General features: G+C 44.4%; 1 protein-coding gene across 1 annotated transcript; it reads right to left on the bottom strand.

Moving 5' to 3' along the window:
• Positions 1-561: 561 nt before the first annotated feature.
• On the bottom strand, positions 562-25,462 carry LOC310633263 (uncharacterized protein; the record flags this gene model as incomplete). Its single annotated transcript, XM_083350961.1, has 7 exons — positions 562-729; positions 13,138-13,202; positions 14,830-14,871; positions 16,810-16,899; positions 19,716-19,994; positions 24,169-24,447; positions 25,216-25,462. 7 exons carry the CDS (start codon positions 25,460-25,462, stop codon positions 586-588), a joined length of 1,146 nt encoding a protein of 381 aa, XP_083207087.1. The 3' UTR covers positions 562-585.
• Between the last annotated feature and the right edge of the window lie 1,735 nt (positions 25,463-27,197).

Raw genomic sequence — 27,197 nt, 5'->3', positions numbered from 1 at the left:
CCAGTGATGAAGCACCCAGGATTTCTGGAGGCAAGCTGTTCCACTGGTTAATTGTCCTCGCTGTCAGGAAGTTTCTTCTTAATTCCAGGTTGCTTCTCTCTTTGATCAGCTTCCAACCATTGTTTCTCGTCCTTCCCTCTGGTGCTTTGGTGAATAACGTAACCTCCTCTTCTTTGTGGCAGCCCCTCAAATACCGGAACACTGCTACCGTGTTTCCTGGAAAGTAAGACTCATTCTTATATTATTTTTGCCCGCAAAAGAGGCATTACGTCTTAGTTTCGGGCGGTGTCTTATACTTCTCATGACACCTGCCTCACCTTGCAACGGTGGCACCAACAGTCCCATCCAGCAGGAGCCTGCATGGCTTCATCCTGCACCCGCTTCCATCAGCCCCCCCCCCCCCCGCAACTTTAAATGTAATGTAATGTTTGCACACAGGGCTTTGGAGAATCAAAATTCTTTTTCCAGGAATAAAAGAGGCAAAGTAAAACCAGTAAAACTGCAAGCAAACAGTTGTGGGAAGTCACACCCCCCCCCGAGAAGGAAATATTAAAAGGGCAGAATATTATATTTCCTCAAAGAATTTTAACGAGGCAGAAAAGCATGCCCAGTTTTTCTTAATAGCACCAAGTCTCTCTCCCCCAAGCAGAAACCAGCTTTGTAGAAATGCAGATGTGGTAATCCATCTTTTACTTGCATTGCATATCTTTTAAGGGAGGAGTATGCATTCTGTGAGGTGTTCTCACAATGAATCGTTAAAGGTGCTTCCAAGCAAAGGCATCACGCAGAGATGCAATCATATTAGCTTTATTCATGATAGATCAAAGAGAAAGAAATACTTGGCATGAAAGCATTCATGCCTGCATGTGAGAGAGAAATAAAATAAAAGGAAATAAGCTAGTATTACATGACTAAAATAGAGGTTAGGAGTAGAGATAGAACTGGAACAAAGAACAAAGAGCAGCCCCTCGTGCAGAGGTATTTATGGGGGTCTTGGCCCCTCCCTGACCATAAAACTCTCTCACCAATGGGGCTGTGGGTCCGAGACCCTTGGCTCATCAGTGGAAGCAAAGAAGCCTCTTTGCCTCCATCTGATGACCTTTTTGGGGAACTGCCAATGGCTGGCACTAAACATCTAACAATTCCCCTTCTTGCCAGCCAATGACAGGGACCAGTGAATGTATGTAAGGGGCGAGCAGGTGTCATAGACATGCATGAAAACATTCAGAAGGCCAAACACAAACGCTTACACAGAAGGTTGTGCCGGTCAATGGGAACAGGCTTGGTAAACAGATCAGCTATCTGGTCAGCTGTATTACAGTGCTCAACATGTATAAAACCCTTTTTGGTAAGCTGCCTGACATTTCTATAGCGTATGTCTATATGGCGAGATCTAGATCCTACTGCATAAGCCTCCGAGATTGCAATGGCAGCTGTGTTGTCCTCTAGAATTTGGATGGGAAGAGGGGGAGATGCCCAGATGCTCGTTATCAGCTCATTGAACCAAGTCAAATCATTGGCCGTGTCTGACAGGCTGGCAAATTCAGCCTTGGCCGTGGAGCAAGAAATAAATTTTTGCTGCCTAACATGCCAATGTACTGGGCAGCCATTTAGCAATATGAGGAAACCAGAAGTGCTCCGTCTAGTTTTGGTGTCGCCAGCCCAGTCTGCGTCTGAGTAAGCGGAGAGCTGGGCCGTCTTCCCCTTCTCTGGTTCTAGCATAAGGAGGGCATCAGCTGTGCCCTTTAGGTATCTAAGCACCCTTTTAACAGCAGTCCAGTGGAATTCCTTTGGGTGTTCCACATGCCTAGACAATAGATTCACAGCTAAAGCTATGTCAGGTCTGCTCCAATTGCTGATGTATAGCAAGGAGCCAATCACAGATCTGTAAAGCGTGTTATCTGTGAACTCAGGACCGTCCTTATGGGTGTGGTTGTAAAAGTCGGTTTGCATTGGGCTATGCGTAGGATTAGATTCTGTCATTTTGCATTTGGCCAGTAATTCCTCTATCTTTTCTTTTTGAGATAGAGCGAACCCCCCTTTAGTGGCCAAAATATGCACACCCAAGTACTTGTCAACCCGCCCCAAAGACTTCAGAGTAAATTTTTCTTCCAGGGCCTTGGCAAATTCATCACACCCTTTCTTGTTAGGCCCTACATATAATAGGTCGTCCACATAAACTAACACCCGTTCTGTGGTTCCCTTGGAATTGCGTGTGAAAACACATTGATCTGCATGAGATGTATGGAAACCAACTCGTTCTAAACTCTTTCTAAGACAGTCATACCATAATTTCCCTGACTGCTTAAGACCATATAACCCTTTGTGGAGCAACCATGTATTTCCCCCTTCTTGCTGGTAGCCAGGTGGGGCTCTCACGTAGATCTGCCGGTCCAAGTTGGCGTGGAGGTAAGCCGTCTGGATGTCGAATTGGAAAACCTCTTCTCCCAGAGCGGCTGCAGTCACGAGGGCGGCCTTGACGCTCTCTGCCCGGACGGTTGGAGAGTAAGTCTCCGAGTAGTCTTCCATATAACGCTGAGCGAAGCCCTGGGCTACCAAACGGGCCTTATACAGGTAGAGACCATTGGCAAGTGGTTTGGCCTTGTAAACCCACCTTGTGCCAATGACTTTCCTCTCCTTTGGAGGTTGCTGGGGGGTGAAGACCTTGAGTTGTTTTAAGCTCTGCATTTCCTTCTCCATCGCGAGCTGCCATTTCTCCTGCTCTTCGATGGGCAGCTCCTGGATGTCAGAGAAGGATTTTGGGGTGACCACAACGCTGTTGACAGACGCGATGTGGCCAATGTCAATTCTCTTTGGCGGGACCCCTTTGTTGGGCCGCTTTGACCTCCTTACCTTCTGCCACTCACCGCTCTTTTCTTCCGCGGGTCTCTGAGGTGTCGCTGGGGGTGGGACTGGACGCATCTTGATCTTGTTCCTCACTTTCGTCGGTGGCAGGGTACGAGGTCGCCTCTGGTGATGTCGCGGTCGGGGTGTCCTTGCTGGGTCGGTTGGCATATGGGCTCAGATCATTTGAGTGGATCTGAGTCCAATTGGCCTCCTCTTCGAAAGAGGCAGATTGGGAAGTCACAGGCCTGCCCCCTTCTCCCAGGAAATGATAGGCCTTGGAGCCAGGAGCATAGCCCAAGAACCTTAGTCTCTGAGAAACAGATCTCCCCTTCTTCCGCAGCTGCTTGGGAATGTGTACCCATGCATAGGAACCGAACACGCGCAAATGTGCCAGATTTGGTTTCCTACCGTGAACCAGGAAATATGGGGTCTGGTTCACAACACTGCTCCAGGTGCGGTTTAAGGTGTAATTGGCATAATGAATTGCCTCCCCCCAGTATGATTCTGCGACACCTGCGTCTGCAATCAGACTACGCATCATGGTTTGCAGGATTCCATTCCTTTTCTCAGCTACACCATTTTGCGACGGGGTGAACGGTGCAGTTAGAAAATGGCGGATGCCCTTACGCCTTACCCAGTCCTGGAACTTCTGAGACATGAACTCAGCCCCGCGATCGCTCTGCAATTGTGCGATCTTGGTCTTGTACTGGGTCTCTACGAAGTTGTACAGCGACTTTATGGCGTCAAAGGCTTCAGATTTTTCTGTGAGAGTATACACGTGACCGTAATGTGAAAAATCATCAACGGCAGTGAGAAAATACCTTTTCTTTCCTAGGGATGGTGTAAAAGGCCCAACCAAATCAACATGTACTAGTTGGTATGGGTATTGAGTCTTACGGGATGACACCTTTGGTATAGGGGCAGCCTTCCTCTTTGTTTTCTTGCAAATGGCACAGTCCAGAAACACGTCACAGTCCTTGATCTGGACTCCCTCAGCAAATTCTCCCATCTTTTTAACTACAGGGAAGCTTGCATGTCCTAGCCTTCTGTGCATGAGGTGGACACACTTATTGTGAATTGGCTTCCCCATTGACACTCTCTTGGCTCTGGTTGCTTTGAGTGGTGCTGTAGGTGCCTGCTGAGATTCAGGCTCCTTGCCCACACTGCCCTTGGAAAGCCTTGGGGCAGGCTGTGGTGGTTTGGGAGAAAAATATGGTAAGCCATTTATTATGGTAATATTTCCAATGACCTTCTGGTCCCGGGTGACATGACCTCCCCCCTTGCGAAATAAGACTTCCACTTTGTCATCGTCACACAATTTGGTGATGCTTAAAAGGTTGTTGGCTATGGAAGGGGCATGCAAGACACCTTCAACTTTCCCAAGTCCAGGTAGAGAAACAAAACCCTCCCCAACAAGTGAAGCAGTATCACCGTTTGCAACCTTGACAGATGAGGTAATTTTCTTTAACCTTTTAAAACCTTGACTCATATTAGTAATGTGAGAAGAAGCTCCAGAGTCCAGCAACCATAAGTCAGTGGAGCTATCAGCTTTTGTTGTGGGGGTGAGGGAACAAGTATGCAGTGAATTTCCCTTGCCCCTGCCACGCCCCCTTCCTTGCCCTTTGCCTCTTACTTGATTGGGACCACGTTTAGGGGCTTGATGTTGATGGGGGCAGTCTTTCTTGAGGTGCTCCTCAGAGCCACAGATGAAACATTTAAGCAGAGCATTAATTTGCTCTGAGTTGTGGCGCCCCCTTCTGGCTTGCTGAGTGGTGACTCTGGCGTATTCTCCAGCATTTCTCCTTCTCCGATCTTCTTCGATCAGTCTCCCTGTGAGGTAGGACAGATTTATGTCTTCCCTCTTGACCGCTTCGAGTGAAACAATGAAATTGCTCCAACTCCTGTCTAGAGAAGTAAAAATTATGGAGAGCATGTTCACATCAGACACAGGAAAATCTCTGGAAATCAATTCTGCCCTGAGTGCCTTTAATTTTGCAAGATGTTCAGGCATGCTGGCACCAAATTTCAGTTTGGTTGTATAAAGCTCAGTTGTATATCTGGTGATGGAACCAATGGTATTGCTGTTGAATAATTTGTATAACAGTTCCCAGACCTGAGCAGCTCTGAGACCAGCTGGGATGCTAGGGAACAAGTTATTGTCCAGTGAACTGAGTAGAGCAGAATAAGCCTGCAAGTGTCGCAGCTCTTCTTGACGTCCCCATGGGGGAGGGGGTGGTTTCTGAACCATTTGTAGAATCCCATTCTTTAAGAGATATAGCTGTATATCTTTACTCCAACTGCTATAATTTTCTCCCCCCAGTTGCAGCTTTTTAAAATCTCTAGGAAGATCTGTGGCTAGAAACTCAGACCCATATTCAAAGAAATCTGAGATGTCCATTGATGTAAAAGGAAGCGGAAAAGTGTTTCCTAGAGTGGTTGAGGAGGGAATTTTTTCTTGTTGCTTATTTAGTAATTCCAGATGGGCGTGCCCGGAAACCATGTGACCCTGGGGAGGGCGTTGTTCAGGATTTCTCCCTTCTTCCCATGAGGCATTGGGGGGGCGGAGCCCAGATTTGTAAGCTCGGAGTTGCCGCAATGGATTCTCCCGAGAATTAAAGGCACATGGATTTTCATCATTGCCTGGCTTGCCTGGCTGGTCCTGAAGACCTGAAGAGAAGGTGGGAGGCCGCAGGGGTTGGTTGTTGGGAGGCTGCAGGCTGGATTCCCCCCGGCAGTTGGGCCCTGGGGAGAGGATGGGAGGCCTTGGGGGGGGCACCCCCGACGTCTGCTTGGCCCCCAGGGCCGTAGTCAGGACTTGGATGGCCGTTTTAATTGCATTTGTACTTGTATTAGTATCAGCTGGGCAGATCTCATCGCCATCATAGGCCTTTAGGCTTTGTGGTGGGGAGAACTCAGGATTTTGCATGCTGTTTTGGCTGGAAGCCAGGGATTGCATGTCATTTCTGCTGTATGCCAGGGACTGCTGGCAATTTTGGCTGGATGCCAGGGACTGCTGGCCTTCCAGACTTAAAGAAATCAAGTCTTTGTTAGATTTAGTGGGGGCTGCCATCTTGTTTCCTGTGCCAGACCACGTGGGCGGAGCCATCTTGTTTCCGCTTGCCCCAGGAAGTTGTAGCTCACGGCTGGGCGGGGGGTTCGTGCCAAAAGCCCTGGGGTCCCGGGGTCACTAAGGGTGGTAGGCGCCATATTTGGGAGCCTCGTGGTCGATAGGGAAAGGCTCACCAGGGGTTCTGAGGCTTCCAGTGCGGTTTCCTGGGGCCCCCTCCCCCTCCCTTGCATTGCAAAGATCTCTTTAAGCAGCTCTTCATGTTCCTGTGCAGTCAGCTTACTCACACGGCGTTTGGTTTCAGCCAGGTCCGTCTCTGCAGCATCTGAGCAGTCTTGGACAGTCTGCAAACCTTGTATGCTCTCCTCTGTGGCGTTCAGTTGTAGAGAGGCATGTGAAGGGGTCCTGGACGCTCTGCTGGATCCTCTGACGGAATGAAGGTCATTTGCGCTCTCATCTGCAGCTGAGGTTGCTTCAGGGACTGAAGTCTTGGATGTAGGCAGGGAGGCTGTCTTCGATCGATGACTCCTGGTCACGATAGTAGAAGTCCTGCCATCTGTTATAAATGGATTGGAGCTGGGTCTTCCAGACATCTTTTTGGCTAGTTCCTGGCTGGCTTGGAAGCTTTCCTTTAAACCATCCTCTGGCTACCAACTTGTGAGGTGTTCTCACAATGAATCGTTAAAGGTGCTTCCAAGCAAAGGCATCACGCAGAGATGCAATCATATTAGCTTTATTCATGATAGATCAAAGAGAAAGAAATACTTGGCATGAAAGCATTCATGCCTGCATGTGAGAGAGAAATAAAATAAAAGGAAATAAGCTAGTATTACATGACTAAAATAGAGGTTAGGAGTAGAGATAGAACTGGAACAAAGAACAAAGAGCAGCCCCTCGTGCAGAGGTATTTATGGGGGGTCTTGGCCCTTCCCTGACCATAAAACTCTCTCGCCAATGGGGCTGTGGGTCCGAGACCCTTGGCTCATCAGTGGAAGCAAAGAAGCCTCTTTGCCTCCATCTGATGACCTTTTTGGGGAACTGCCAATGGCTGGCACTAAACAACTAACACATTCTGTGGACACAAAAAATGAGGGAAGATAACAATAGAAGAATGCTCAGAGTTGAACTGTCGAATCCTTGGTGCTCTCTGAACTTGGTTGTTTTCTTGTAGATGTTTCATTATACAACTGGGTTAATAGCATCCCACTTCGTCCCTTTCTTTGTCAACCTGCCAGTGAAGCAGAATATAGATGAAACTGTGAGTCGGTCTCGACAGGAAGGATTTATATTCTTCAATACAAATCCTTCCATTCCCCACCATTCAGTCAGAACTGAAGAAGCTTCTTGGATGAGAAGCGAAACATCTTCAAGGAAAATGACACCAAACTGACAGGAGTAGCCAACACCCCAGAAGATAAACTCAGGATCCAAAAATATCTTGATAAACTTGCACAATGGGCCCTATCTAACGAAATGAGTTTCAGTGTGGAGAAAAGCAATGTTTTACATTTAGGCAGGAAAAATCAAAGGTACACGTACAGGCTGGGTAAGACCCGGCTTAAAAACAGTAACTGTGAGAGGGACCTTGGAGTCCTAATGGACGATCACTTGACGATGAGCCAGCAGTGTGCAGCAGCAACCAAAAAAGCTAACACAATCCTGGGTTGTATAAACAGAGGCATAGAATCAAGATCACATGAAGTATTAGTACTGCTTTATAAAAAACTAGTAAGACCACACTTGGAATAAAGGTAAGGTAAAGGTTCCCCCGCACGCGCGTGCTAGTCGTTTCCGACTCTAGGGGCCGGTGCTCATCTCCGTTTCAAAGCCGAAGAGCCAGCGCTTGTCCGAGGACGTCTCCGTGGTCATGTGGCCGGCATGACTAGACGCCAAAGGCACACGGAACGCTGTTACCTTCCCACCGGAGTGGTCCCTATTTTTCTACTTGCGTTTTTACGTGCTTTCGAACTGCTAGGTTGGCAGAAGCTGGGACGAGTAACAGGCGCTCACTCTGTTACGCGGCACTCGGGATTCGACCCGCCAAACTGCCGACCTTCTGATCGACAAGCTCAGCGTCCTAACCCACTGAGCCACCGCGTCCCTACACTTGGAATACTGCAGCCAATTTTGGTCAACATATCACAAAAAAGATGTTGAGAGTTTGGAAAAAATTCAGAGAAGAGCAACTAAGATGATCAAAGGCCCGGAGACTAAAACATACGAAGAACAGCTGTGGGACTTGGATCTGGCTAGTCTAAAGAAAAGAAGAAATAGGGGAGACATGATACCGTGTTTCCCCCAAAATAAACCCCACCCCCTAAAAAAGACCTACCCTGATTTGTGGGGGTGGGTCTAATATAAGCCCCACTTCAAAAAATAAACCCTAATTAGGATCCCGCCCACTCCGTCCCACCTGGCTGCCGCAATGGGCCGCGTGGCACATCCCGCTGCTGCTGCCACAACGAGGCAAGGCAGGTGGGGGAGGGAACAGAGCAAGATTTATTTATTTATTTATTTATTTATTTACTTACTTACTTATTTATTTATTTATTTAGAGAAGTTGGAAGGTCTGACTGAACTTTTTTTAGTCCCACAAACTCTGTTTCCCTGCAGCAGGAGAGAAACGTGCCAGAGCTGGAAAGCAGGTTAGCGAGGAAATCTTTTGCTTTCGGGAAGAGGGAACAGCTGGGCGATGGTGCGCCAAGATCTATAGCAGCACCGGGAGGAGAAGCGACAGGACACGGGGTTGCCATTTCGAGAACAGAGAAGGGAGACACGGGGTGATGGTAGGGTGGCAAGCAAGTGCTCTTCTCTGCTCTGCACCGCTACAAAGAACTGTTCCTCCTCCCCGTTCTCTGTTCTCTCCAGTGGCGGCGACGGAGGACTGGCGGAGGGAGGCGGCGGCCACAGCTGTCGCCAGGGAGGTGATTTGTGAGGTGGAGCATGAAGAAAGCCCATCTAGCGGCGCATAACGGCAGAAGAGCCTTTCACCGTCACTCCCCTCAGGCTCCAAAACGGTGGAGGGGGACCAGGTCTACCTTGCCCATCTTCCGTAGGGTAGCATGCGAGCGGCCGCAGCAGAAGTTGGCCAGCAGCCATGCCAGTTCCTGCTGGATGGGGCTGTTGGTGCCGCCGCAGCGAGGTGAGGCAGGTGTCATGAAGAATATAAGACACCGCCTGAAACTAAGACCTAATGCCTCTTTTGGAGGCAAAAATAATATAAGACCAGGTCTTACTTTTGGGGAAACACGGTAGCAGTGTTCCGGTATTTGAAGGGCTGCCACAAAGAAGAGGTTACATTATTCACCAAAGCACCAGAGGGAAGGACAAGAAACAATGGTTGGAAGTTGATCAAAGAGAGAAGCAATCTGGAATTAAGAAGAAACTTCCTGACAGTGAGGACAATTAACCAGTGGAACAGCTTGTCTCCAGAAATCCTGGGCGCTTCATCACTGGAGGTTTTTAAGAAGAGGCTAGACAGTCACTTGTCAGAGATGGTGTATGTCTTTCTCCTTGAGCAGGGGGATGGACTAGAAGACCTCTAAGGTCCCTTCCAGCTCTATTCTACTCTAGAAACAAAGAAAGTCCAGTTGCCTTTTGAAAAATTACCTTAGGGAAAACTTAAAACTGGAATAGCACCGAGCTGACTCGAGCATACTGGAGTAGTTGGCAGTGTGCACTTTTTATTTTTATAGCTTTTTTTATTTAAAGAACAAAACAGAAAAACAATAGCAATAGTGATGGATACATACATTGTGGAAGAGAAGGAAAAAACTTGAGTAAAAAAAGCTGGATCAAAAAGATAAAAGATATGTTCACACATTACAATTCTATCTGTACTTGCAAAGGCAAAAATATAATTTTGTAATTACATTCTCTAGGGTAAAATTATTCAAAACAAATATATTTCTGACACATTTATATAGGTATTTTTAATTTAATTTGTACAGTAGCTGTATCAATAAGTCCCATGTTTCATTTGTTTCATTTATCCACAGAAAGTCTTCATCTAGATGACGGCAAGTCAGATTTTCCCTCCGTTTAAGGAAAAGCGCCATAAAATTATCTTTTCAATATTGCTTAATACTAAGTCAGCCCTGAGCTTATTAGTCTTTGGGACTAGTCCTTGACTTCCATTTCTTTAGTGACATTCAAAGTTACAACAGAATCGGGAAAAAAATGATTTCTGACCATTTTTCACAGTTACGACCATTACTCCATCCCCATGGTCATGTGATCAAAATTCGGCCACTTGGCAACTGGCTTCATATTTACGACGGTTGCAGTGTCCCTGAACTTTTCCTACTAGGTACAATGCCAGAAAAGATTAAAAAACAAAGCCTATATTTGAATTTACACGTCCCAACAGCGGCAAGAATATTTGCGCAATATTGGAAAAATGAAGGAATACCACCAGACGAAGAAAAAATTAAAAAAAATACTGGAATGCGCAGAGATGGACAGATTGACTATGAGATTGAAAGAAAAAGAAGAAACAGAACATTATCAAACGTGGCTCTTACTCTATCAATGGTTAGAGGAAAGTATAAAGGATTAGGAATTAAATATGTATTAGCGTTTTTAAATTCAGACAGCACGTTGGCTGACAAATTATTATTGTATGTAAGGAAAAATTAATAAAATCTTATATAAAAAAAAATCTGGATGCTTGGCAACCGGCTCATAGCTACGACTGTCATGTGATCCCCTTTTGCGACTTTATGACCAGCAGCGGGGAAGCCAGATTCACTTAAAAACCTTATTACTCACTTAACGACTGCAGTGATTCACTTAACAACCGTGAAGAAAAGTGTTGTTAAAATGGGGCAAAATTCACTGAACAATCATCTCACTTAGCAACAGAAATTTTGGGCTCCGTTGTGAACATATGTCGAGGACTGCCTGCACTACAGAAACTTGGCATCATACACATTTAATAACTAAGAATATTATTACCCAAAGAGGGTTGGAGGGCAGCAAGGGGGAATTGGGGCTGGGCCAACAGGGTGGGGTGAGGGGTGGGGAAGGAGGCAGCCATCAATAATAGTTTGGCATTTTGGTAGGTGACGATAATCTAAAAGAGGGGACCTCAACCCCCGGTACATGGACAGGCACCGGTCCATGCAAACAAGGGAAGCCCCATCAACAGGATGCAAGGCAGCACGCGGAACTAGGCCCCCTCGCGTCCGCACAAGACCCTCCCTTCACAGAACCGGTCCCTGGTGTTCAAAAGCTTGCAGGCCGCTGTTCTAGAACAGGGGTCTTCAAACTCGGCCCCGTTTATGACTCATGGACTTCAACTCCCAGAATTCCTCAGCCAGCATGCCTGGCTGAGGAATGCTGGGAGTTGAAGTCCATGAGTCATAAAAGGGCCCGAGTTTGAAGACCCCTGATCTAGAAAGTGAATTTAAAGAGAAAGAAAGGGAGGTGAAAGAATCCAGTGTTTTGCTAGGGCGCAGTTCAAAACAGATCACATTTCCATCACTACATATTAAGATTCTTAGGAATCTTGTCAGATATCAGTGGCTTTCTTTGAAAGCAGTGTTCCTGATTTTTGGGGGGATGGTGCCCGTCATATTTTTCCAATATTTCAGAGGTGCCCCTACTGGCTCCACACAATCAGAAGCCGCAGAGGAGGGACAGTGGGAGAAGCGGCAAGAATGAGGCTCCAGAGGCACTAGTGGTTTATTCTGCAGTCGGTGACTGATATGATCCCTTCGTTCTCTATTACGGGTGGGGAAAGATAGCCCCTTTATGACTTGTGGACTTTTACTCCCAGAGTTCCTGACTCAGCTGAGCAGTTACAAAGCTTACAAACATCCAAATACACTTGCAAACATTTCATCAATTCAATTGCAGTCCGAATAGCTCAGCCAGATCCAGGTAGTTGACATCTTGACATGAACAAAGAGCCATGTGGGAATGTTTCCTGTGCTCCCATCTCAATTCACAGCATCATTTCAGACTACAGAGAAAACACAGGACAAACAATGGTCAATTCAACACTGCAGAAGGACGTTAAAATGACAGACCTGCAGTGACAAAAAACATCTGCTTTTGTTCCTGAATGAGGACAACCCAGGAGGCCAAGGTCTATCCTGGTGGGTGACTTCAAGCTGGAGTGTGACTCTGAGTAACCAGAATTGACCTTGACTTTCTTCTTGGGATGAGTTGTCCCCCAGCTCAAACTAATATGGGTTTTATTTAGGTGGTGGAATAAAATAAAATGTACCAATAAAGGAGTATATTTGTAGCTCAGGGTTGAAATGTATTTGTAGCTCTGGCTTGGGAATTCTGGGGGATGAAGTCCACACATCTTCAAGTTACTCAGGTTGAAAAATATTGCTTTGAGGGGACCCTTGGTGCTCTCTGAGCTTGCTTGTTTTCGTGCAGACATTTTATTACCTAACTAGGTAACATCATCAGTGCTAGTAAGGAGTTTTGTTTGCTGACAGCAAGGTCAGAGAACATCAAGGACCCCTCAAAATAAAATGTTTTGGCTTGACAAGGGGGAGGGAGGTAAGGGAGTTTCCAACTTATGACCAGAATGGAGCCTGCCCGTTATGGTCCTAAGTCATGGTGGTCGTAAAAGAGGTCACCCATGTGACTGACCCAATTTTACAACTTCTTTTTGAGGCAGTCAATTGTTCACCAGGGGCTGGTTTTGCTGAAAACTGCAAGTAAATGCTGGGTTTTGACAAAAACATCCCAAAATGTGGTCATGCCTATGGAGATTCTCAGTCATCCAGGTCATGATTATTCTAAAATTGCTTTTTCAGGAGACAACTGGATTTTCTTGTTTTTCTTTGAGGACATTTAGCTTCTCATCCAGGAAACCTCTTCAGCTCTGATCAGATGGTGGGGAATGGAAGGATTTTTATTCCTTGCAGAGAGCTGGTCATTTGCATTCTTCCACGTGGCCTCAACGACTCTCTAAAAGAAGGCAAATGACCAGCTGTCTTCAAGGAGTATAAATCCTTCCATTCCCCACCATCCACTCAGAGCGGAGGAAGCTCCTTGGATGAGAAGCGAAACGTCTTCAAAGAAAAACAAGAAAGTCAAGTTGCCTCCTGAAAAAGCACCTTTAGGAAAACGTGGTCATGTGGCTACAGGAAGCTGCAAAAAGTGCTATGGAGAGGTGTGTGTGTGTGTGTATGTGTGTGTGTGTTTGTGAGGGGGGGAGACGGGCAGCCCTTAGTATTTTGGAAGCTGGTTGCAAATACCTCTGAGGAGTTCTGTTGTAAATTCAAATGGTTGTTCCGCAACTGGTCATTAAGTGGGGGTATACCTATAGAAAAAGATGAGAAGGCAGAAATGACCAAAATCGACCAAGTTAAGGAGATTGAGAAGCCTTTTTTGCCTCTACAGTCACCAGGAACTGAACTTGATTTGATGCCCTCAAATTTATTTAATGGCAATTCACAGGAGACAGGCAAAGGAGCAGCAGCCAACACACTACACTCGTCTGTTAGTTCTTAAGGCTTCCAAAATGGCCTCTTCAACAATCTGGGGACAGCTCTCCTCCTCCAAGAAGAGGTTGCAGGAGTCCCTGATTGTAGGAGAGAAACTCCTCTCCTTCTCCAGTGCCAGCATTCAGTTCAACCTGGCCAGGAGTGGCTGGGGTTTTGCTGCAAAAGGGAGAAAAACAGGGAAGTTCCCATCTAGTTGTATAATGGGAAGCTTCTGCCCCCTACTGATGAATCACCTCCCTGAAGAGATGAATTCCTGGATATGTTCTTCATCTCTCTACTAGACTTCTCTTTTTCTCTTCTCCTCCATCCCTAAGTACCACCACCATGAAGGATTTTTCCCTCCAGCCTAGTCATCTCGCCCCTTCTCCTTCCAGATCTCCTTTCTCAGGGAGACCTTCCATTTCGGGGGTCAAAGTTACTCCTGGCTCCTTCCCTCATCTCCCCTACTTCAAAGCTGATGGTCCAAACAGACAGAATTGCAGCCAAGTGGTCACAGCAGAGAAGCTGATTGGAGGGGCGCCAGTGTATAACCAGCTTGGTCTAGTGGTGAAGGCACCAGGTTAGAAACTAGGAGGCAGTGAGTTCTAGTCCCGCCTTACATATGAAAACAGGCTGGATGAATTTCAGTCGATCACCAGGCAATGGTGAATTCTAGTCCCACCTTAGGCATGAAAGCCTGCTGGGACTAGTCGCTCTCTCTCTCAACCCAACCCACTTCACAGGATTGTTGTGGTGGAGAAAACAGAAGGAAGAAGAGTACTGTGTCTGTTACCTACAATGAGTTACTTACAAATAAATACAAAGTAATTGTCAAGTTTCAAAGGACAATTTTGCTGGTGTGATAATTCTTGCTTTTCAGCTGCCAATGAGCTCCTGGGGTGGGAGGTGGGGAGGGAAAGGAAGGGTTTGGAATGCAGACATCAAAGATTCAGAAGCCAGACCGTGAGACTCAAGGACATTGCATCATGTGTTTGACCAGACACAGAGAGACTTTCTCATAACAATATTTTTCCACCTGATTGGGCAAAGTGACCTGACCCAGAGGTAGAAGGGAAAACTCCATGCTTTTATTATGTGGGCTTTGGAGGGATCTTGCCAGAGCTGGTTTTGCTTTCATGTGTGCCAAAATGATGTACTCAATAAAGTTTTACATTAAGAGATTGGAATTTCTCAAAGGTGTTTGCTCGGTTGGGTTCATCAGTCGGAACCTTGACAGTAATAAAATAATAAAGATGGGATACAAATCTTAACAGACAAACCTACCTGAACGGTTCCAGGCAGCCCATAATATTTTTATAGCAGGCTGAGAAAACTTTGAACCTGGACTGTTCCCTAATCCTACCCTGTCATTCTCACCGACATCTTTGCTTGCATTTTCTCTCAGATACATTTCATCAGCCTGGACATGCGAAACAAAAAATATTTGGTAATATTTCTACTCACGAGAAGGGTCATTCCTGGGATCATCCTCTCCTCTCCTGAATTCTAGATTGCAGAAAGAGAAAGCAAAAAGAGGAGATGTTAGGAGAAAAGCCCAGGGGAAGCCAGTCAGCGATGGGAAGGTGTAAATGTTAATGACCTCACGTCAAAAGATGCATATTGCAAAAGCTGGTGCGTTTTAACAAAATCTGTTAATCTGAAAAAGGGTTTCCAGGGTCTGGGGGGGGGGGAATAGGACTTTAATGATTCTCCAAAAAGAAGACAGATGGGAAGGCCATGAAAAAAATAGAAAAACTGGGGAAAACACAGTTTGTCCATTTTTTTCCAAATGGCTTTGGAGAAAAAAAAGGAAAAAAAAAAACAGAAACAACACCACCACCCCTGTTTTTCCCCATTTTTTTCTGGGTTTTTTTCCCAGGCCTTCCCACCTCTATTTGGGACTAACCAAATCTCAGGGAGGGGAGGTTATTGCCCTGTTTCCAGAAGGAGGAGCAGGAACAGAGACGGTACGCCTTCTGGATCCAACCAAAAGACATTGCCGACGCAATCAGTAATCAAAGCATGCCAACCTCACACGGTAACAGGTCTACCAAATATGATCAAATCAGTCCCTCTCTTAGGACAGAGAATCCCAGGATCCTGGCTTTGATACAAATGGATCGTGTTAAGATATTTAAATTTAGTAGCTGGAGCAGTGGGGTTGTGCAGTGAGCCAAAACACACAGCTGTTGTCAACATCCAGCTTGAGGATCCAAACAAATCATCAGGTTCATTCTGTTTCTGAAAATCTTACTGTTTATTGGTAATGTCAAAGCAAAATTAACTTTGAGGTTCCCAGACACCAGTTCATAGAATTTAAAAAAATAAAACAAACATACATACATATAGACACGGATTAGGGGTTTTAATTCCTAATCCATGCCTATATGCATGTATATTTGTTTTTATGTATTTCCAGATCCATTCTTCTTTTGGGGAGACAATATGTCAAGAATGAAACTTTGGCAGCTACTGTACGTGCCTGTTCATTTCGACTTGCCATTTGTTTAGGCATCATGTATATTTGTTTTTAATTATGTACTGATTGGTTGGAGAGTGTTGGCTCCTGCCTGAGGCAAACTGCACTGTGATTGGTCGCTGTGGGTGCGGCGGAGGGGGAGTGTCCTTTTTCCCCGCCTTTTTTCTTCTGTGGGGCTTCTGGGCTCTGCGATTTACCTCACGATGCTCCTGTTTGCCTGACTATGTGGTCTGCTGTCTATAGAGATGTTAAATGTATTTATTTATATAAACCTACAAGTTCTTGTCAGTGTCTCTGACTTTATTTGGACAGCTGCTGTGCAATTCCCTGACAGGATCACTGGCTTATCAATGATCAAGGGATCATTCCCCAGGAGGGAAGGGAAATGAAGAAAGCAGCAGCAGAAGCAGCAGCTGGGAGGGGAGGAAGATTTTCACTGAAGCCCTTCTCTTCGAACAAAGCCTTTGAGAGGGACAGAACTGGAATGCCTCTTCCCAACTCAGAAGAAGGCAGGACTGTCCAAACCTTGGACTCAGCTGAACTGAGACTGGAATCCCAGCAAGAGGCTGAGATCTCAGATGCTCCTTAGGCCTTCTGGGAAAACTGGGAAAAAAGGAAGCCCAGAAAAAGAAGAGAAACAGTTTGGTCTAGTGGTTAAGGCACTGGGCTAAAAAGCAGAAGACCAGGCTTGAGATCAAGTCCTGCCTTAGCCATGAAAGCCAGCTAGGTGACCTTGGGCCACTCACATAACCACCTCACAGGGTTATTGTTGCAGAGAAAAAAATAAGAGGAAGGTGTGTTGGATATGTTTACAACCCTGAAAATAATAAAGGCAGGTAATAAATAAATGAATACATAAATAAACAAGCAAGCAGGAAGTAAGCAACAAATTAGCTAACCCCCACAAAGGGAGACACGTGGGAGAAATTGACCCATCTTTCAATCAGCCAGAAAAGGATACTTACTGAGAAATGCCAAGATCCCAGAAATTGCACACACCAAGATAAGGCCAGCCACACTAACACCGATGATAAGCCCCAGACTGGAACTGGATTCTGGAACTGGATTGAGAGAAGGAGCAAATCACAAAATATCTACTTTTGGGGGGAAAAGATCTCAAACAGCGAGAAAGATAAGGGATCTACCACGTTAAGAAATGTCAGGTGTCTTTATGTCAGAGGAGACGTCAAAATTTTTAATTCCACATATTCTACATGCTATTCACTCTGAAGGATAACTTTCTGAAGGCTGAAGTGTTGGGAAAAGTCTTTCTACTTTTGAAAAGATTGTGTTTGCACAAAGACAGCAAGCAGAATCTCTATCTCTCTTTTTTTAAACATATTTATTTTCATTTATTAACAAGAATAAAATTTGTTGTTGTTGTTAATTGCGAAGACCTGTCCAACCCATCACGACCTCATGGACAACAAGAATAAAATACAAAACAGAAAAAACCAAAGACATCGAACATTAACAGTGAAAATAAAGAAAAATAAATTTGAGGTGTACAAAAAAGAAGGGAAAAAGAAAAAACCAAATGTCAGATATATCTAACAATGAACATAAACTCCATCTTTCAGCTGGATGCGGAAAGATGAATTTTTAAAAAACTGATAGGTTTTCCTCCCTTTACATTAACAGGTCGACAAATACTTATATGTTTTCCCATCCTTATTCAGCAAAATACTATATCACGTAAACAAATATTCCAGATGAGGGAATCTATGTATCTAACAATCAAATCGACCCAATGTCATAATATATATTGAAAAAGAAAGAAAGAAAGCCAATAGGTTAACCCAAACGTTATCCTAATCTTCAAATCCCCGTAAACCATCTGAAATTGTATTTAACGCGTAGAACGTCCACAGATGACTTCCACTCTCTTATAAAGCTGTCTAGTCCATTGCCTAATCAAGGCAGTTAATTCTGCCATCTCTGCTAATTTAGTCAACTTTAAAATTCATTCTTCAACAGTCAGCATCTCCTTTCCTCTCCAATGCTTAAGAAATGCAATCTTTCTGAAGGATTGAAAGGGTTTTTTTCAGCCAGCATCTTTGAGAAACACATGGTTGCTTGGCAGATGGACTCTGCTCCACGCTGGGCAGTAGAGTAGAGTATAGAGTATAGAGTATAGAGTATATAGAGTATATAGAGTATATAGAGTATAGAGGAGAGGAGAGGAGAGTAGGAATGAGAATATGGAATGGAATGGAATGGAATGGAATGGAATAGAATAGAATAGAATAGAATAGAATAGAATAGAATAGAATAGAATAGAATAGAATAGAATAGAATAGAATAGAATAGAATAGAAATAATAGAAATAGAAATAGAAATATAAAATATAAAACCCCATTTAAAAACTCTCTGCTGGGCAGTAGAGTAGAGTATAGAGTATATAGAGTATAGAGTATAGAGGAGAGGAGAGTAGGAATGAGAATGAGGAATAGAACAGAACAGAACAGAATAGAATAGAATTAGAAATAATAGAAATAGAAATAGAAATGGACTTTGGCTCAAGTAGGAGGACCTATACCATCTCAGACAGGTGATTGTCCAGTCTCTTTTTAAACATTTCCAGCGATGGAGTGCCCACAATTTCTGGGGGTAAGCTGTTCCACTGGTTGATTGTCCTCACTGTCAGGAAGTTTCTCCTTAATTCCAGGTTTGTTCTCTCTTTGATCAGCTTCCAACCATTGTTTCTCCTCCTTCCCTCTGGTGCTCTGGTGAACAACCTGACCCCCTCTTCTTTGTGGCAGCCTCTCAGATATTGGAATACTGCTATCGTGTCTTCCCTATTGCTTCTTTTCTTTAGATTGGCCAAACCCAAGTTCCGCAGCCGATCTTCGTACGTTTTGGTCTCCAGGCCTTGGATCATTTTAGTTGCTCTTCTGTGACATGCCATCTGACACGCAACCCTGTGGCTATCAAAGAAGCTGGATAAACTGGTCTGCTCCAAAATGGATTCTGGCAGGAATCAGCTGCCAGGAATTAGAGGGAGTTCTGCGGCAAAGGCTTGAAACCTAATACAGTTCTAGCTAAGTTAATGCAGTTCTAGGCTGCATTAAACACAGGGATAGAATCAAGATCCCACGAAGTGTTAATACCACTTTAAAATGCCTTGGTAAGGTCACACTTGGAATACTGGATCCAGCCTTGGTCAACATGATGTAAAAAAGATGTTGAGCATTTAGAAATAGTGCAAAGAAGAGCAACAAAGATGATCAAGGGGCTGGAGGCTAAAGCATATAAAGAACAATTGCTGGAATTGGGTATGTCTAGTTCAGGAGTCTTCAAACGTGGCCCTTTTGTGATTTGTGGACTTCACCCAGAATTCCTCAGCCAGGCACGCTGGCTAAGGAATTCTGGGATTTAAAGTCCACAAGTCATAAAAGGGCCACGTTTGAAGTCCCCTGGTCTAGTTTAATGAAGAGGAGGATGAGGGGTGACATGATACCGTAGCAGAAGAGGGAGTGAAGCTATTCTCCAAAGCACCCGAGGGCAGGACAAGAAGCAACGGATGGAAACTGATCAAAGAGAGAAGCAAACTAGAACTAAGAAGAAATTTTATCATGTTTTTGACACCTTGCTAGGTGACTGGTGGTACTTGAATATTGCCATATTCTGAAAGTGGTACAATTAGTGAAAAGGTTGAAAAGCCCTGGATTAGAAGACCTCCAAGGTCCCTTCGAACTCTACTACTACTACTAGTACTACTACTACTAATTATTATTATTATTATTATTATTATTATTATTATTATTATTATTATTATTATTATTATTATTATATATCAGGGGACAGTTTCTCTCCCGTAATCCTCCAGCTGTAAAAAGAGCCCAGCCTTTCCCTCCCTGCAGCCTCTCACCCTTCAGGGCCACGTCCAGAGGTTGCTGCAAGCCATCGTGCTCCACGTGGCACCGATAGCGGCCCCTCTCTTTGGGATTGATCTGGATGCTGAGAGAGTAATAGTAGGTCCAATCTGAGTTGGGAGCTATGGAGCCACGGAGGGTGTCTTGCTCCCAGATTTCCCCGTCCCTCGTCCAGGAGGCATCGATCTCCCTGGGGTAGAAGCCATGGATTTGACAGACGTGCCTCTCCATACCATCAGCTTCTGCCCTGCTACTCATCGTCACCACTGGAGGAACTGGAAAAAAAGAGGGGGGGGTGTTAGAATCAAAATTGAGCCTCCCCGGAAATCAGCTTGACTTGTGCATCGCACGTGCAACCAGAAGCAGGAGTCTCCAAATAAATCAAGCTGCTTTGAATAGTTTCTTTCGGCCGTAAAAACAAACATAAAAGCACTTGATTAAATACAGGTAACCCTTGACTTACAACATTTAGTGATTGTTCAAAGTTACAACAGCACAGGTAAAAGTGACTTAGTGTTTCACACTGACGACCGCTGCAGCATCCCTGTGCTGCCACCACGTGGCTGTGTGGAGAAATCACAGTGTGGGCAGTCAGACCCTCCTACCCTATGATGTATTTCCTTTCCCCTCCCCTTTCTGGGATGGACTTCCTCCTCCTTTTTCCCTAGAGAGCCATGCTTCATTAGGAGAAAACATGGGGTCCCAATATGCAGACCCTGGGAGCATTATCATCTTCTAACCTTGGAGACACCTCGGGAATATCTTGGAAATGCTGTACAATGTCATCTGAATTGCAATAAAGGTATTTCTATATAAAAGGTGTTTCTACGAGTTCAAACTATCTGGAGAGACCTGTTAAGGTTAATTATATCTGCTTACACAGACCATAGAAGTCTTACAAGAGATTAATTATAGCACAACAGCTTCGATCCAGAATAGTTAGAAGATGATTTTAAATTCCTCTTGTCTGCATGTTGCTCAACAAACAAAAGTTAGAAAATGTTTCTGCAATCAAGTTTAAAGTAATTTTAATTCCTTCTCTCTGCATCCTTGCTTAGTCAAAAGACAGTTATTAATTTTTACTGCCTGCAATCCATTGTGTATGCATGTTATCTGCAAAACTTAAGTGAAAAATCAGTGATCAATTTTACTGGCTGCATAGTGTGTGTACAAGTAAGAAGTCAAGGATAACAATTACTCTTACTGGCTGCATGTGTTTACCTCAATGAAGTTTAAAGTCCAGTTAGAAATGTGTTTTAATTTCTAAAATATGCAATTTAAAGTCTGTAACGTTTCTACAATCAAGTTTAAACAGTCAGGAAATGCAATCTGAATTCCTTCTCTCTGCATCCTTCATGTGCATGTTGTTTTTGAGCAAGGCAGAGGTAACAAAGGATTTGGAGATAACATCCTATGAACCTTTGTTTGAAAAGGCTAGTAAACATCTCATTGCCTCTCTGCCAGTTATTGCCTGCAATTTAGAATGACTGTTTGTTTGCAACCTTCAAGTTTGTGAAACCAAAAGAAAGCTTAAAGAAATTTCCTGCCTGCATTTTCAAATAGTTTTCTCTAGAAGTTTCAGAGATTTACCTTTGAAAAAGAACCCTTCCTCTCTGGCTAAGCTATTAAGGATAGACAATAAAACAATTTGTTGTCCTGGTAACCAGCTCTTGGTGGTTCACCACCACCTTAGGAATGCGAGCTGTACAACAGCTTGTAAGCTTGGATGTTATTATACAAAGAGAGAAGCATTCATCGATAGCCATTGTCTTGAGAGTTGAATTTTTCTCAAACAAATTTTGCCAGTTGCAAATGAAACCTATGACTAGCCATGCAAGCATTTCTACAGAGATCATCCTGTGCTATTAGCCATTGGTTTTTAAAGTTGAGCTCCAACAAAAAGTTTGCCAGTTAGCAATTTTTTTTCCTTTCCTCTCTCTCTTGCAATAAAGATTGCTGAGAAACAACAATAAAAGGGCCATTAAGCAATTAGTTGCCAAGTAACAGACAGTGACTCTTGGCCAAACTGAAACACTTAAACTGTCTGCAAATTTGAAATGCATCTGAAAGCTTGTATACAGAGAGAGACTTTGATTCACACTTATAGCAAGCTATGCAAGCATTTTTATATGATAGGAAAATGATCTAAAATCCTAAAATAGGTGTTTTAAATCTCCAAAAAGGAGATCATTCAGCAAGCAAACCAATCCTACCCAGCCCACTAGCTTAAACAAAGGAACGAGGGAGCAATTAACCTCTGTCAGTGACAAGTTACAGCCTACGGTTTAGCTCTTAACACGGAGAGAGAGTTCCTCCAAGGGTTTCAAACCGGCTCACAACTTGTGGCCATAGGGAAGAACAGTTGCTTCACTTAATGTTCCAACTTAAGCTAGGGAAGATACCAGGCTTGCATCCAAACAGCGACCCTAGTGGTCAAGAGGTGAAGTTCATTGAAGTACTCACCTACACAAGCAGCATTCCAGTGGCTGCTCAGCAATTAAAAGGCTTGTCCTCAGGCACGTGTAGAGTGCCCCTAGTAGTCAAAGGGTGAACTTTCCTGAAGTCCCTAACCACACAAAAAGTGCCCCTAGTGGCCAATAGTCGAACTTCCCTGAAGTTTCTGACCACACAGAAGGTGCCCCCTGGTGGTCAAATAGCGAAGTTCACCAAATTTAATCAGAAAATATCTAGAAAATTTCTGTAACTGTCTTAGCCATGGCGGAATGTCTCATTGATTTTGAAGAACTGGTTCAGCCAGACAACCCTGAATTGCATCAAGAAGATGGAAGACCCAAACATACAATAAAACCAACCCAGAAACTCATAGAAATTTATGAGGCAAAGAAAGATGAATTTTCCAGTAATCTGTCACAGTTATGGGACAGAACCGCACACGCCATAACAATTTTGCTCAACCTTAATGGTAATCCTACTGAATTAATAGACTCCATAGATCGCCTATCAGCAGCTTATGAACGTTACCAGCGGCTGTCTACAAAATACATAGGTTTTTTTTAATGATTCTAATGTAGACGATTCCTCAACAGAATTAATTAAAATTGAGGATCTGAACCAGCAGAGATCTCCTGGTGCAAGGGGCAAAGTATAAGGCAAAAAACCGCATTGCTGACCTGCAAGAGACTAGATCTCATAGGTCCACATCAAGTAGACACACAGCAAACCGCATTGCTGTCCTGCAAGAGACTAGATCTCATAGGTCCACATCAAGTAGACACACAGTACACTCCGCTAGATCCTCTCGCTCCAGGACTTCAACAATAAGTAACAAGTTGGCAGAGGCATGTGCACACCTAGAAGCAAAGAAAGTACATGCTTCCTTTGCCAAACAGGAAGCAGAGCTGGCAGCACAGGAAGAAGCCCGTCAAGCACAGGAGAAAGGCCGTCAAGCACAGGAGCCCCATGGTCACATGATCAAATTCAGATGCTTAGCAACTGACTTGTATTTATGATGGTTGCAGTGTCCAGGGGTCCTATGATCACTCTTTACGACCTTCCGACAAGCAAAGTCAGTGGGGAAGCCATATTCTCCTCACAACCGTGTTACTCATTTAACAACTGCTGTGATTCACTTAACAATTATAAGAAGTCGTAAAATGGGGCAAATTCACTTAACAAATTTCTCGCTTCGCAACAGAAATTTTGGGCTCAATTGTGATTGTAAGTCGAGCTGTATTATTGTTTTCTCTGTTGCCTTGCAAGTATACTGAATGTTTCTGTACCGGAGACAAATTCCTTGTGTGTCTAATCACCTGTGGCCAAATCAAGTATTCAATTTGATTTGATTTGATTCGAATTAACTCTTCTGCTCCTGCTTCCTGTCTGGATTACCTGACAAGATTGATTGATTGGCCCTTTTGTGACTTGTGGACTTCAACTCCCAGAATTCATCAGCCAGGGCGTTAAAGTCCACAAGTCATAAAAGGGCCACGTTTGAAGTCCCCTGGTCTAGTTTAATGAAGAGGAGGACGAGGGATGACATGATACCTAGTAGAAGAGGGAGTGTGGCTATTCTCCAACAGACCTGAGGGCAGGACAAGAAGCAACGGATGGAAACTGATCAAAGAAAAAAGCAACCTAGAATTAAGGAGAAATTTCCTGACAGTTAGAACAATTAATCAGTGGAACAACCTGCCTCCAGAAGTTGTAAATGCTCCAACACTGAAAGTTTTAAGAGACTGGACAGCCATTTATCTGTAATAGTATTGGGTTTCCTGCCTGAGCAGGGATTGGACTAGAAGACCTCCAAGGTCCTTTCGAAATCTACTACTACTTTTGTATTATTATTTTTATTATTATTATTATTATTATTATTATTATTATTATTATTATTATTATTATTATTATTATTATTAATCTGGGCACAATTTCTCTCCCGTAATCCTCCAGCTGTAAAACGAGGCCAGCCTTTCCCTCCCTGCAGGCTCTCACCCTTCAGGGCCACGTCCAGAGCTTGCTGCAAGCCATCATGCTCCACATGGCACCGATAGCGGCCTCTCTCTTTGGGATTGATCTGGATCCTGAGAGAGTAATAGTAGGTCCCATCTGAATTCGGGGCCACGGAGCCATGGAGGGTGTCTTGCTCCCAGATCTCCCCGTCCCTCGTCCAGGAGGCATCAATCTCTCTGGGATAGAAGCCGTGGATATGGCAGACGTGCCTCTCCATACCATCAGCTTCTGCCCTGCTACTCATCGTCACCACTGGAGGAACTGGAAAAAAAGAGGGGGGGGGTGTTAGAATCAAAATTGAGCCTCCCCGGAAATCAGCTTGACTTGTGCATCGCACGTGCAACCAGAAGCAGGAGTCTCCAAATAAATCAAGCTGCTTTGAATAGTTTCTTTCGGCCGTAAAAACAAACATAAAAGCACTTGATTAAATACAGGTAACCCTCGACTTACAACATTTAGTGATGGTTCAAAGTTACAACAGCACAGGAAAAAGTGACTTAGTTTTTCACACTGACGATTGTTGCAGCATCCCCATGGTCACATCATCAAAATTCAGATGCTTGGCAACTGACTTGTACTTATGATGGTTGCAGTGTCCAGGGGTCCTATGATCACTCTTTATGACTTTCCGACAAGCAAAGTCAGCGGGGAAGCGGTATTCTCCTCACAACCGTGTTACTGGTGGATTTAAGTTTGTTTGGTGAAGATATTTGTTTGAGAAACTTTCACCTATTTATGGACTATTGACCAGTTGCTTTGTGGACTAATCTTGGCTTGCTTGTGGCTGGGCCTATGGGGACAGTTCTGAATATTGGTAAAGGGAATTACTGGGGAACATTAATAAACTCACTAAACCACAGTTACGTGGGTGTGAGTGAGTGGGGCAGCACATCGGCTGACGATTGCCAGCAGAAAACAAGCCAACTGGGTCATCTGGCCTGTTCTTTGCCAGCAAACCTACACAGGAAACACTTGCACCACTTAAGCAGATCCAGCTCCCATACTTTCTCTCTGGCTGTTTCTCCATACCTTCCCTCAAGGATGTCTTCGATCTGTAGTAGTCGTTCTTCTGCAGCCACTCCGTGCAGGTACTCTTCAGGTAACCTTTCAAACGCTTTTCGATGCCCTTCTCCCACTCCCGTTTGATCCCCTGGGCTTCGTCAGCTGCTGCCCAGATGCCGGTCTTCATCTCATAGCCAAGGAAAAGCCGCCCATCATAGTTGTACTGCCAGTGGCCAGTGCTATTCCCATCTTCCCCTACTTCACAGAAGACCATCATCTGGATGATGTGAAAGCCTAAAAGAAGCATCCCCAAGGTTAGGAAGAAAACCTCTCTAAGAAATCAGAGAAAGCCACTTCCTGCTGGAGCTCCAGATTCTGTGACTGCTGAGACAAGAAAGCAAGAAAGACAAAGATTGCAGGAAGAGATCTTGAAGGGCCGTCGAGGTTGAGACAGAATTTGGGATCCGTAAGACAGATTTGTCACTATAAAGGAACTCACTATAAACAAGGCTGGGAAATTCTTGATACAATCCAAAATTCCTTAATTAAGACAGAATTTCATAGACACCCACATCTCCCGGCACTGGAGTGAAGTTGCCTTTCCTGAGATCACTTTTAGATAACTCGAAATTGTGAAGGCAAAAGATCTACATTGTTAGCATTTGTGGATGATATTTGTTACAGATGTTGAGACTCTAGAACGAGTGAGCGAAGAGCAACAAATATGATCAGGGGACTGGAGGCTAAAACATATGAGGAATGGTTGCTGGAATTGGATAAGTCTAGTTTAATGGGCGACATGATAGCAGTGTTCTAATATCTCAGGGGCTGCCACATAGAAGAGGGAGTCAACCTCTTCTCCAAAGCACCTGAGGGCAGGACAAGAAGCAATGGATGGAAACTAATCAAGGAGAGAAGCAACCTAGAACTGAGGAGACATTTCCTGACAGCACAATTAACCAGTGGAACAATTTGCTTCCAGAAGCTATGAATGCTCCAACACTGGACGTTTTTAAGAAGAGAGTGGAGAGCCATTTGTCTGAAATGGTATAGGGTTTCCTGCCTGAGCAGGAGTTGGACTAAAAGATCTCTATGGTCCCTTCATTCTATTCTCTATTCTCTGTTCTGTCCTGTCCTGTCCTATCCTATCCTATCCTATCCTATCCTATCCTATCCTATCCTATCCTATCCTATCCTATCCTATCCCATTCCATTCCATTCCATTCCATTCCATTCCATTCCATTCTCTGTTGTTGCTATGAAAATTATATGGAGGTTCAGGTAGTCTTATGACTGTTATGGTTAGCGACCTCCCCAAAGGTACTTACGATCTGATTCCGAAACCAACAGCTGTTTCTCTCCCTGTGGTCACATGACGATATTTCAGGCACTCAGCAACCACTGTGTATTTACTGCCATTTGCAGCTTTCCATAGTCATGTGCTTACAATTTGTGACATTTTTTTGCCCCAAACTGGCATTTTCTTCCAATTTTTGGCAAAAACAGCCCATGACCACATGGGAATTAGGGAGGTGGATAGTCTTCAGAGACAGAATGGACTCCTTCCCAGCCGGTTCCAGCCTGACTCCAAGGTCGCTGAGCCCGTACCTCAGCATTCTCAAAACAACCTTTCAGCACTTGTCAGGGGGTTGGGGTTTCTGCGGGGGAAGAATAGCTTGGTGCTTTGCGCAGGAATGTTAGATTTCACTTGGCCTTACTGCAACCACTGTCTCTCAGTAAAAGTTCTTTTGATTAACCACACGGCATCAAGAGTTGTGCTTTCCTGAGAGGGGCAGTAGGGGCAGGTCCTTACACTTACAAGCCAGCCCCTTGAAATGAACGTGCCATGACCGAACAAAATACCTCTTGCACATCACAGAGAGCATTGCCTGTTTGCTCTCGTATGAATTTACATTTTCATTAAATAAAGGTTAGTTCTGATGAAATCGGCTTTTAGTGCCCAGTTTCTGGAGATTCCCAGAAGGACACAACAGTGTTTCTCAACTATG

This window comes from Vipera ursinii (genome assembly GCF_947247035.1).
Source record: "Vipera ursinii genome assembly, chromosome: 2".
Classification (NCBI taxonomy): Eukaryota; Metazoa; Chordata; class Lepidosauria; order Squamata; family Viperidae; genus Vipera; species Vipera ursinii.
The sequence above is the reverse complement of the archived record's forward strand: the minus strand, read 5'-3'. Positions and strand labels throughout refer to the sequence as shown.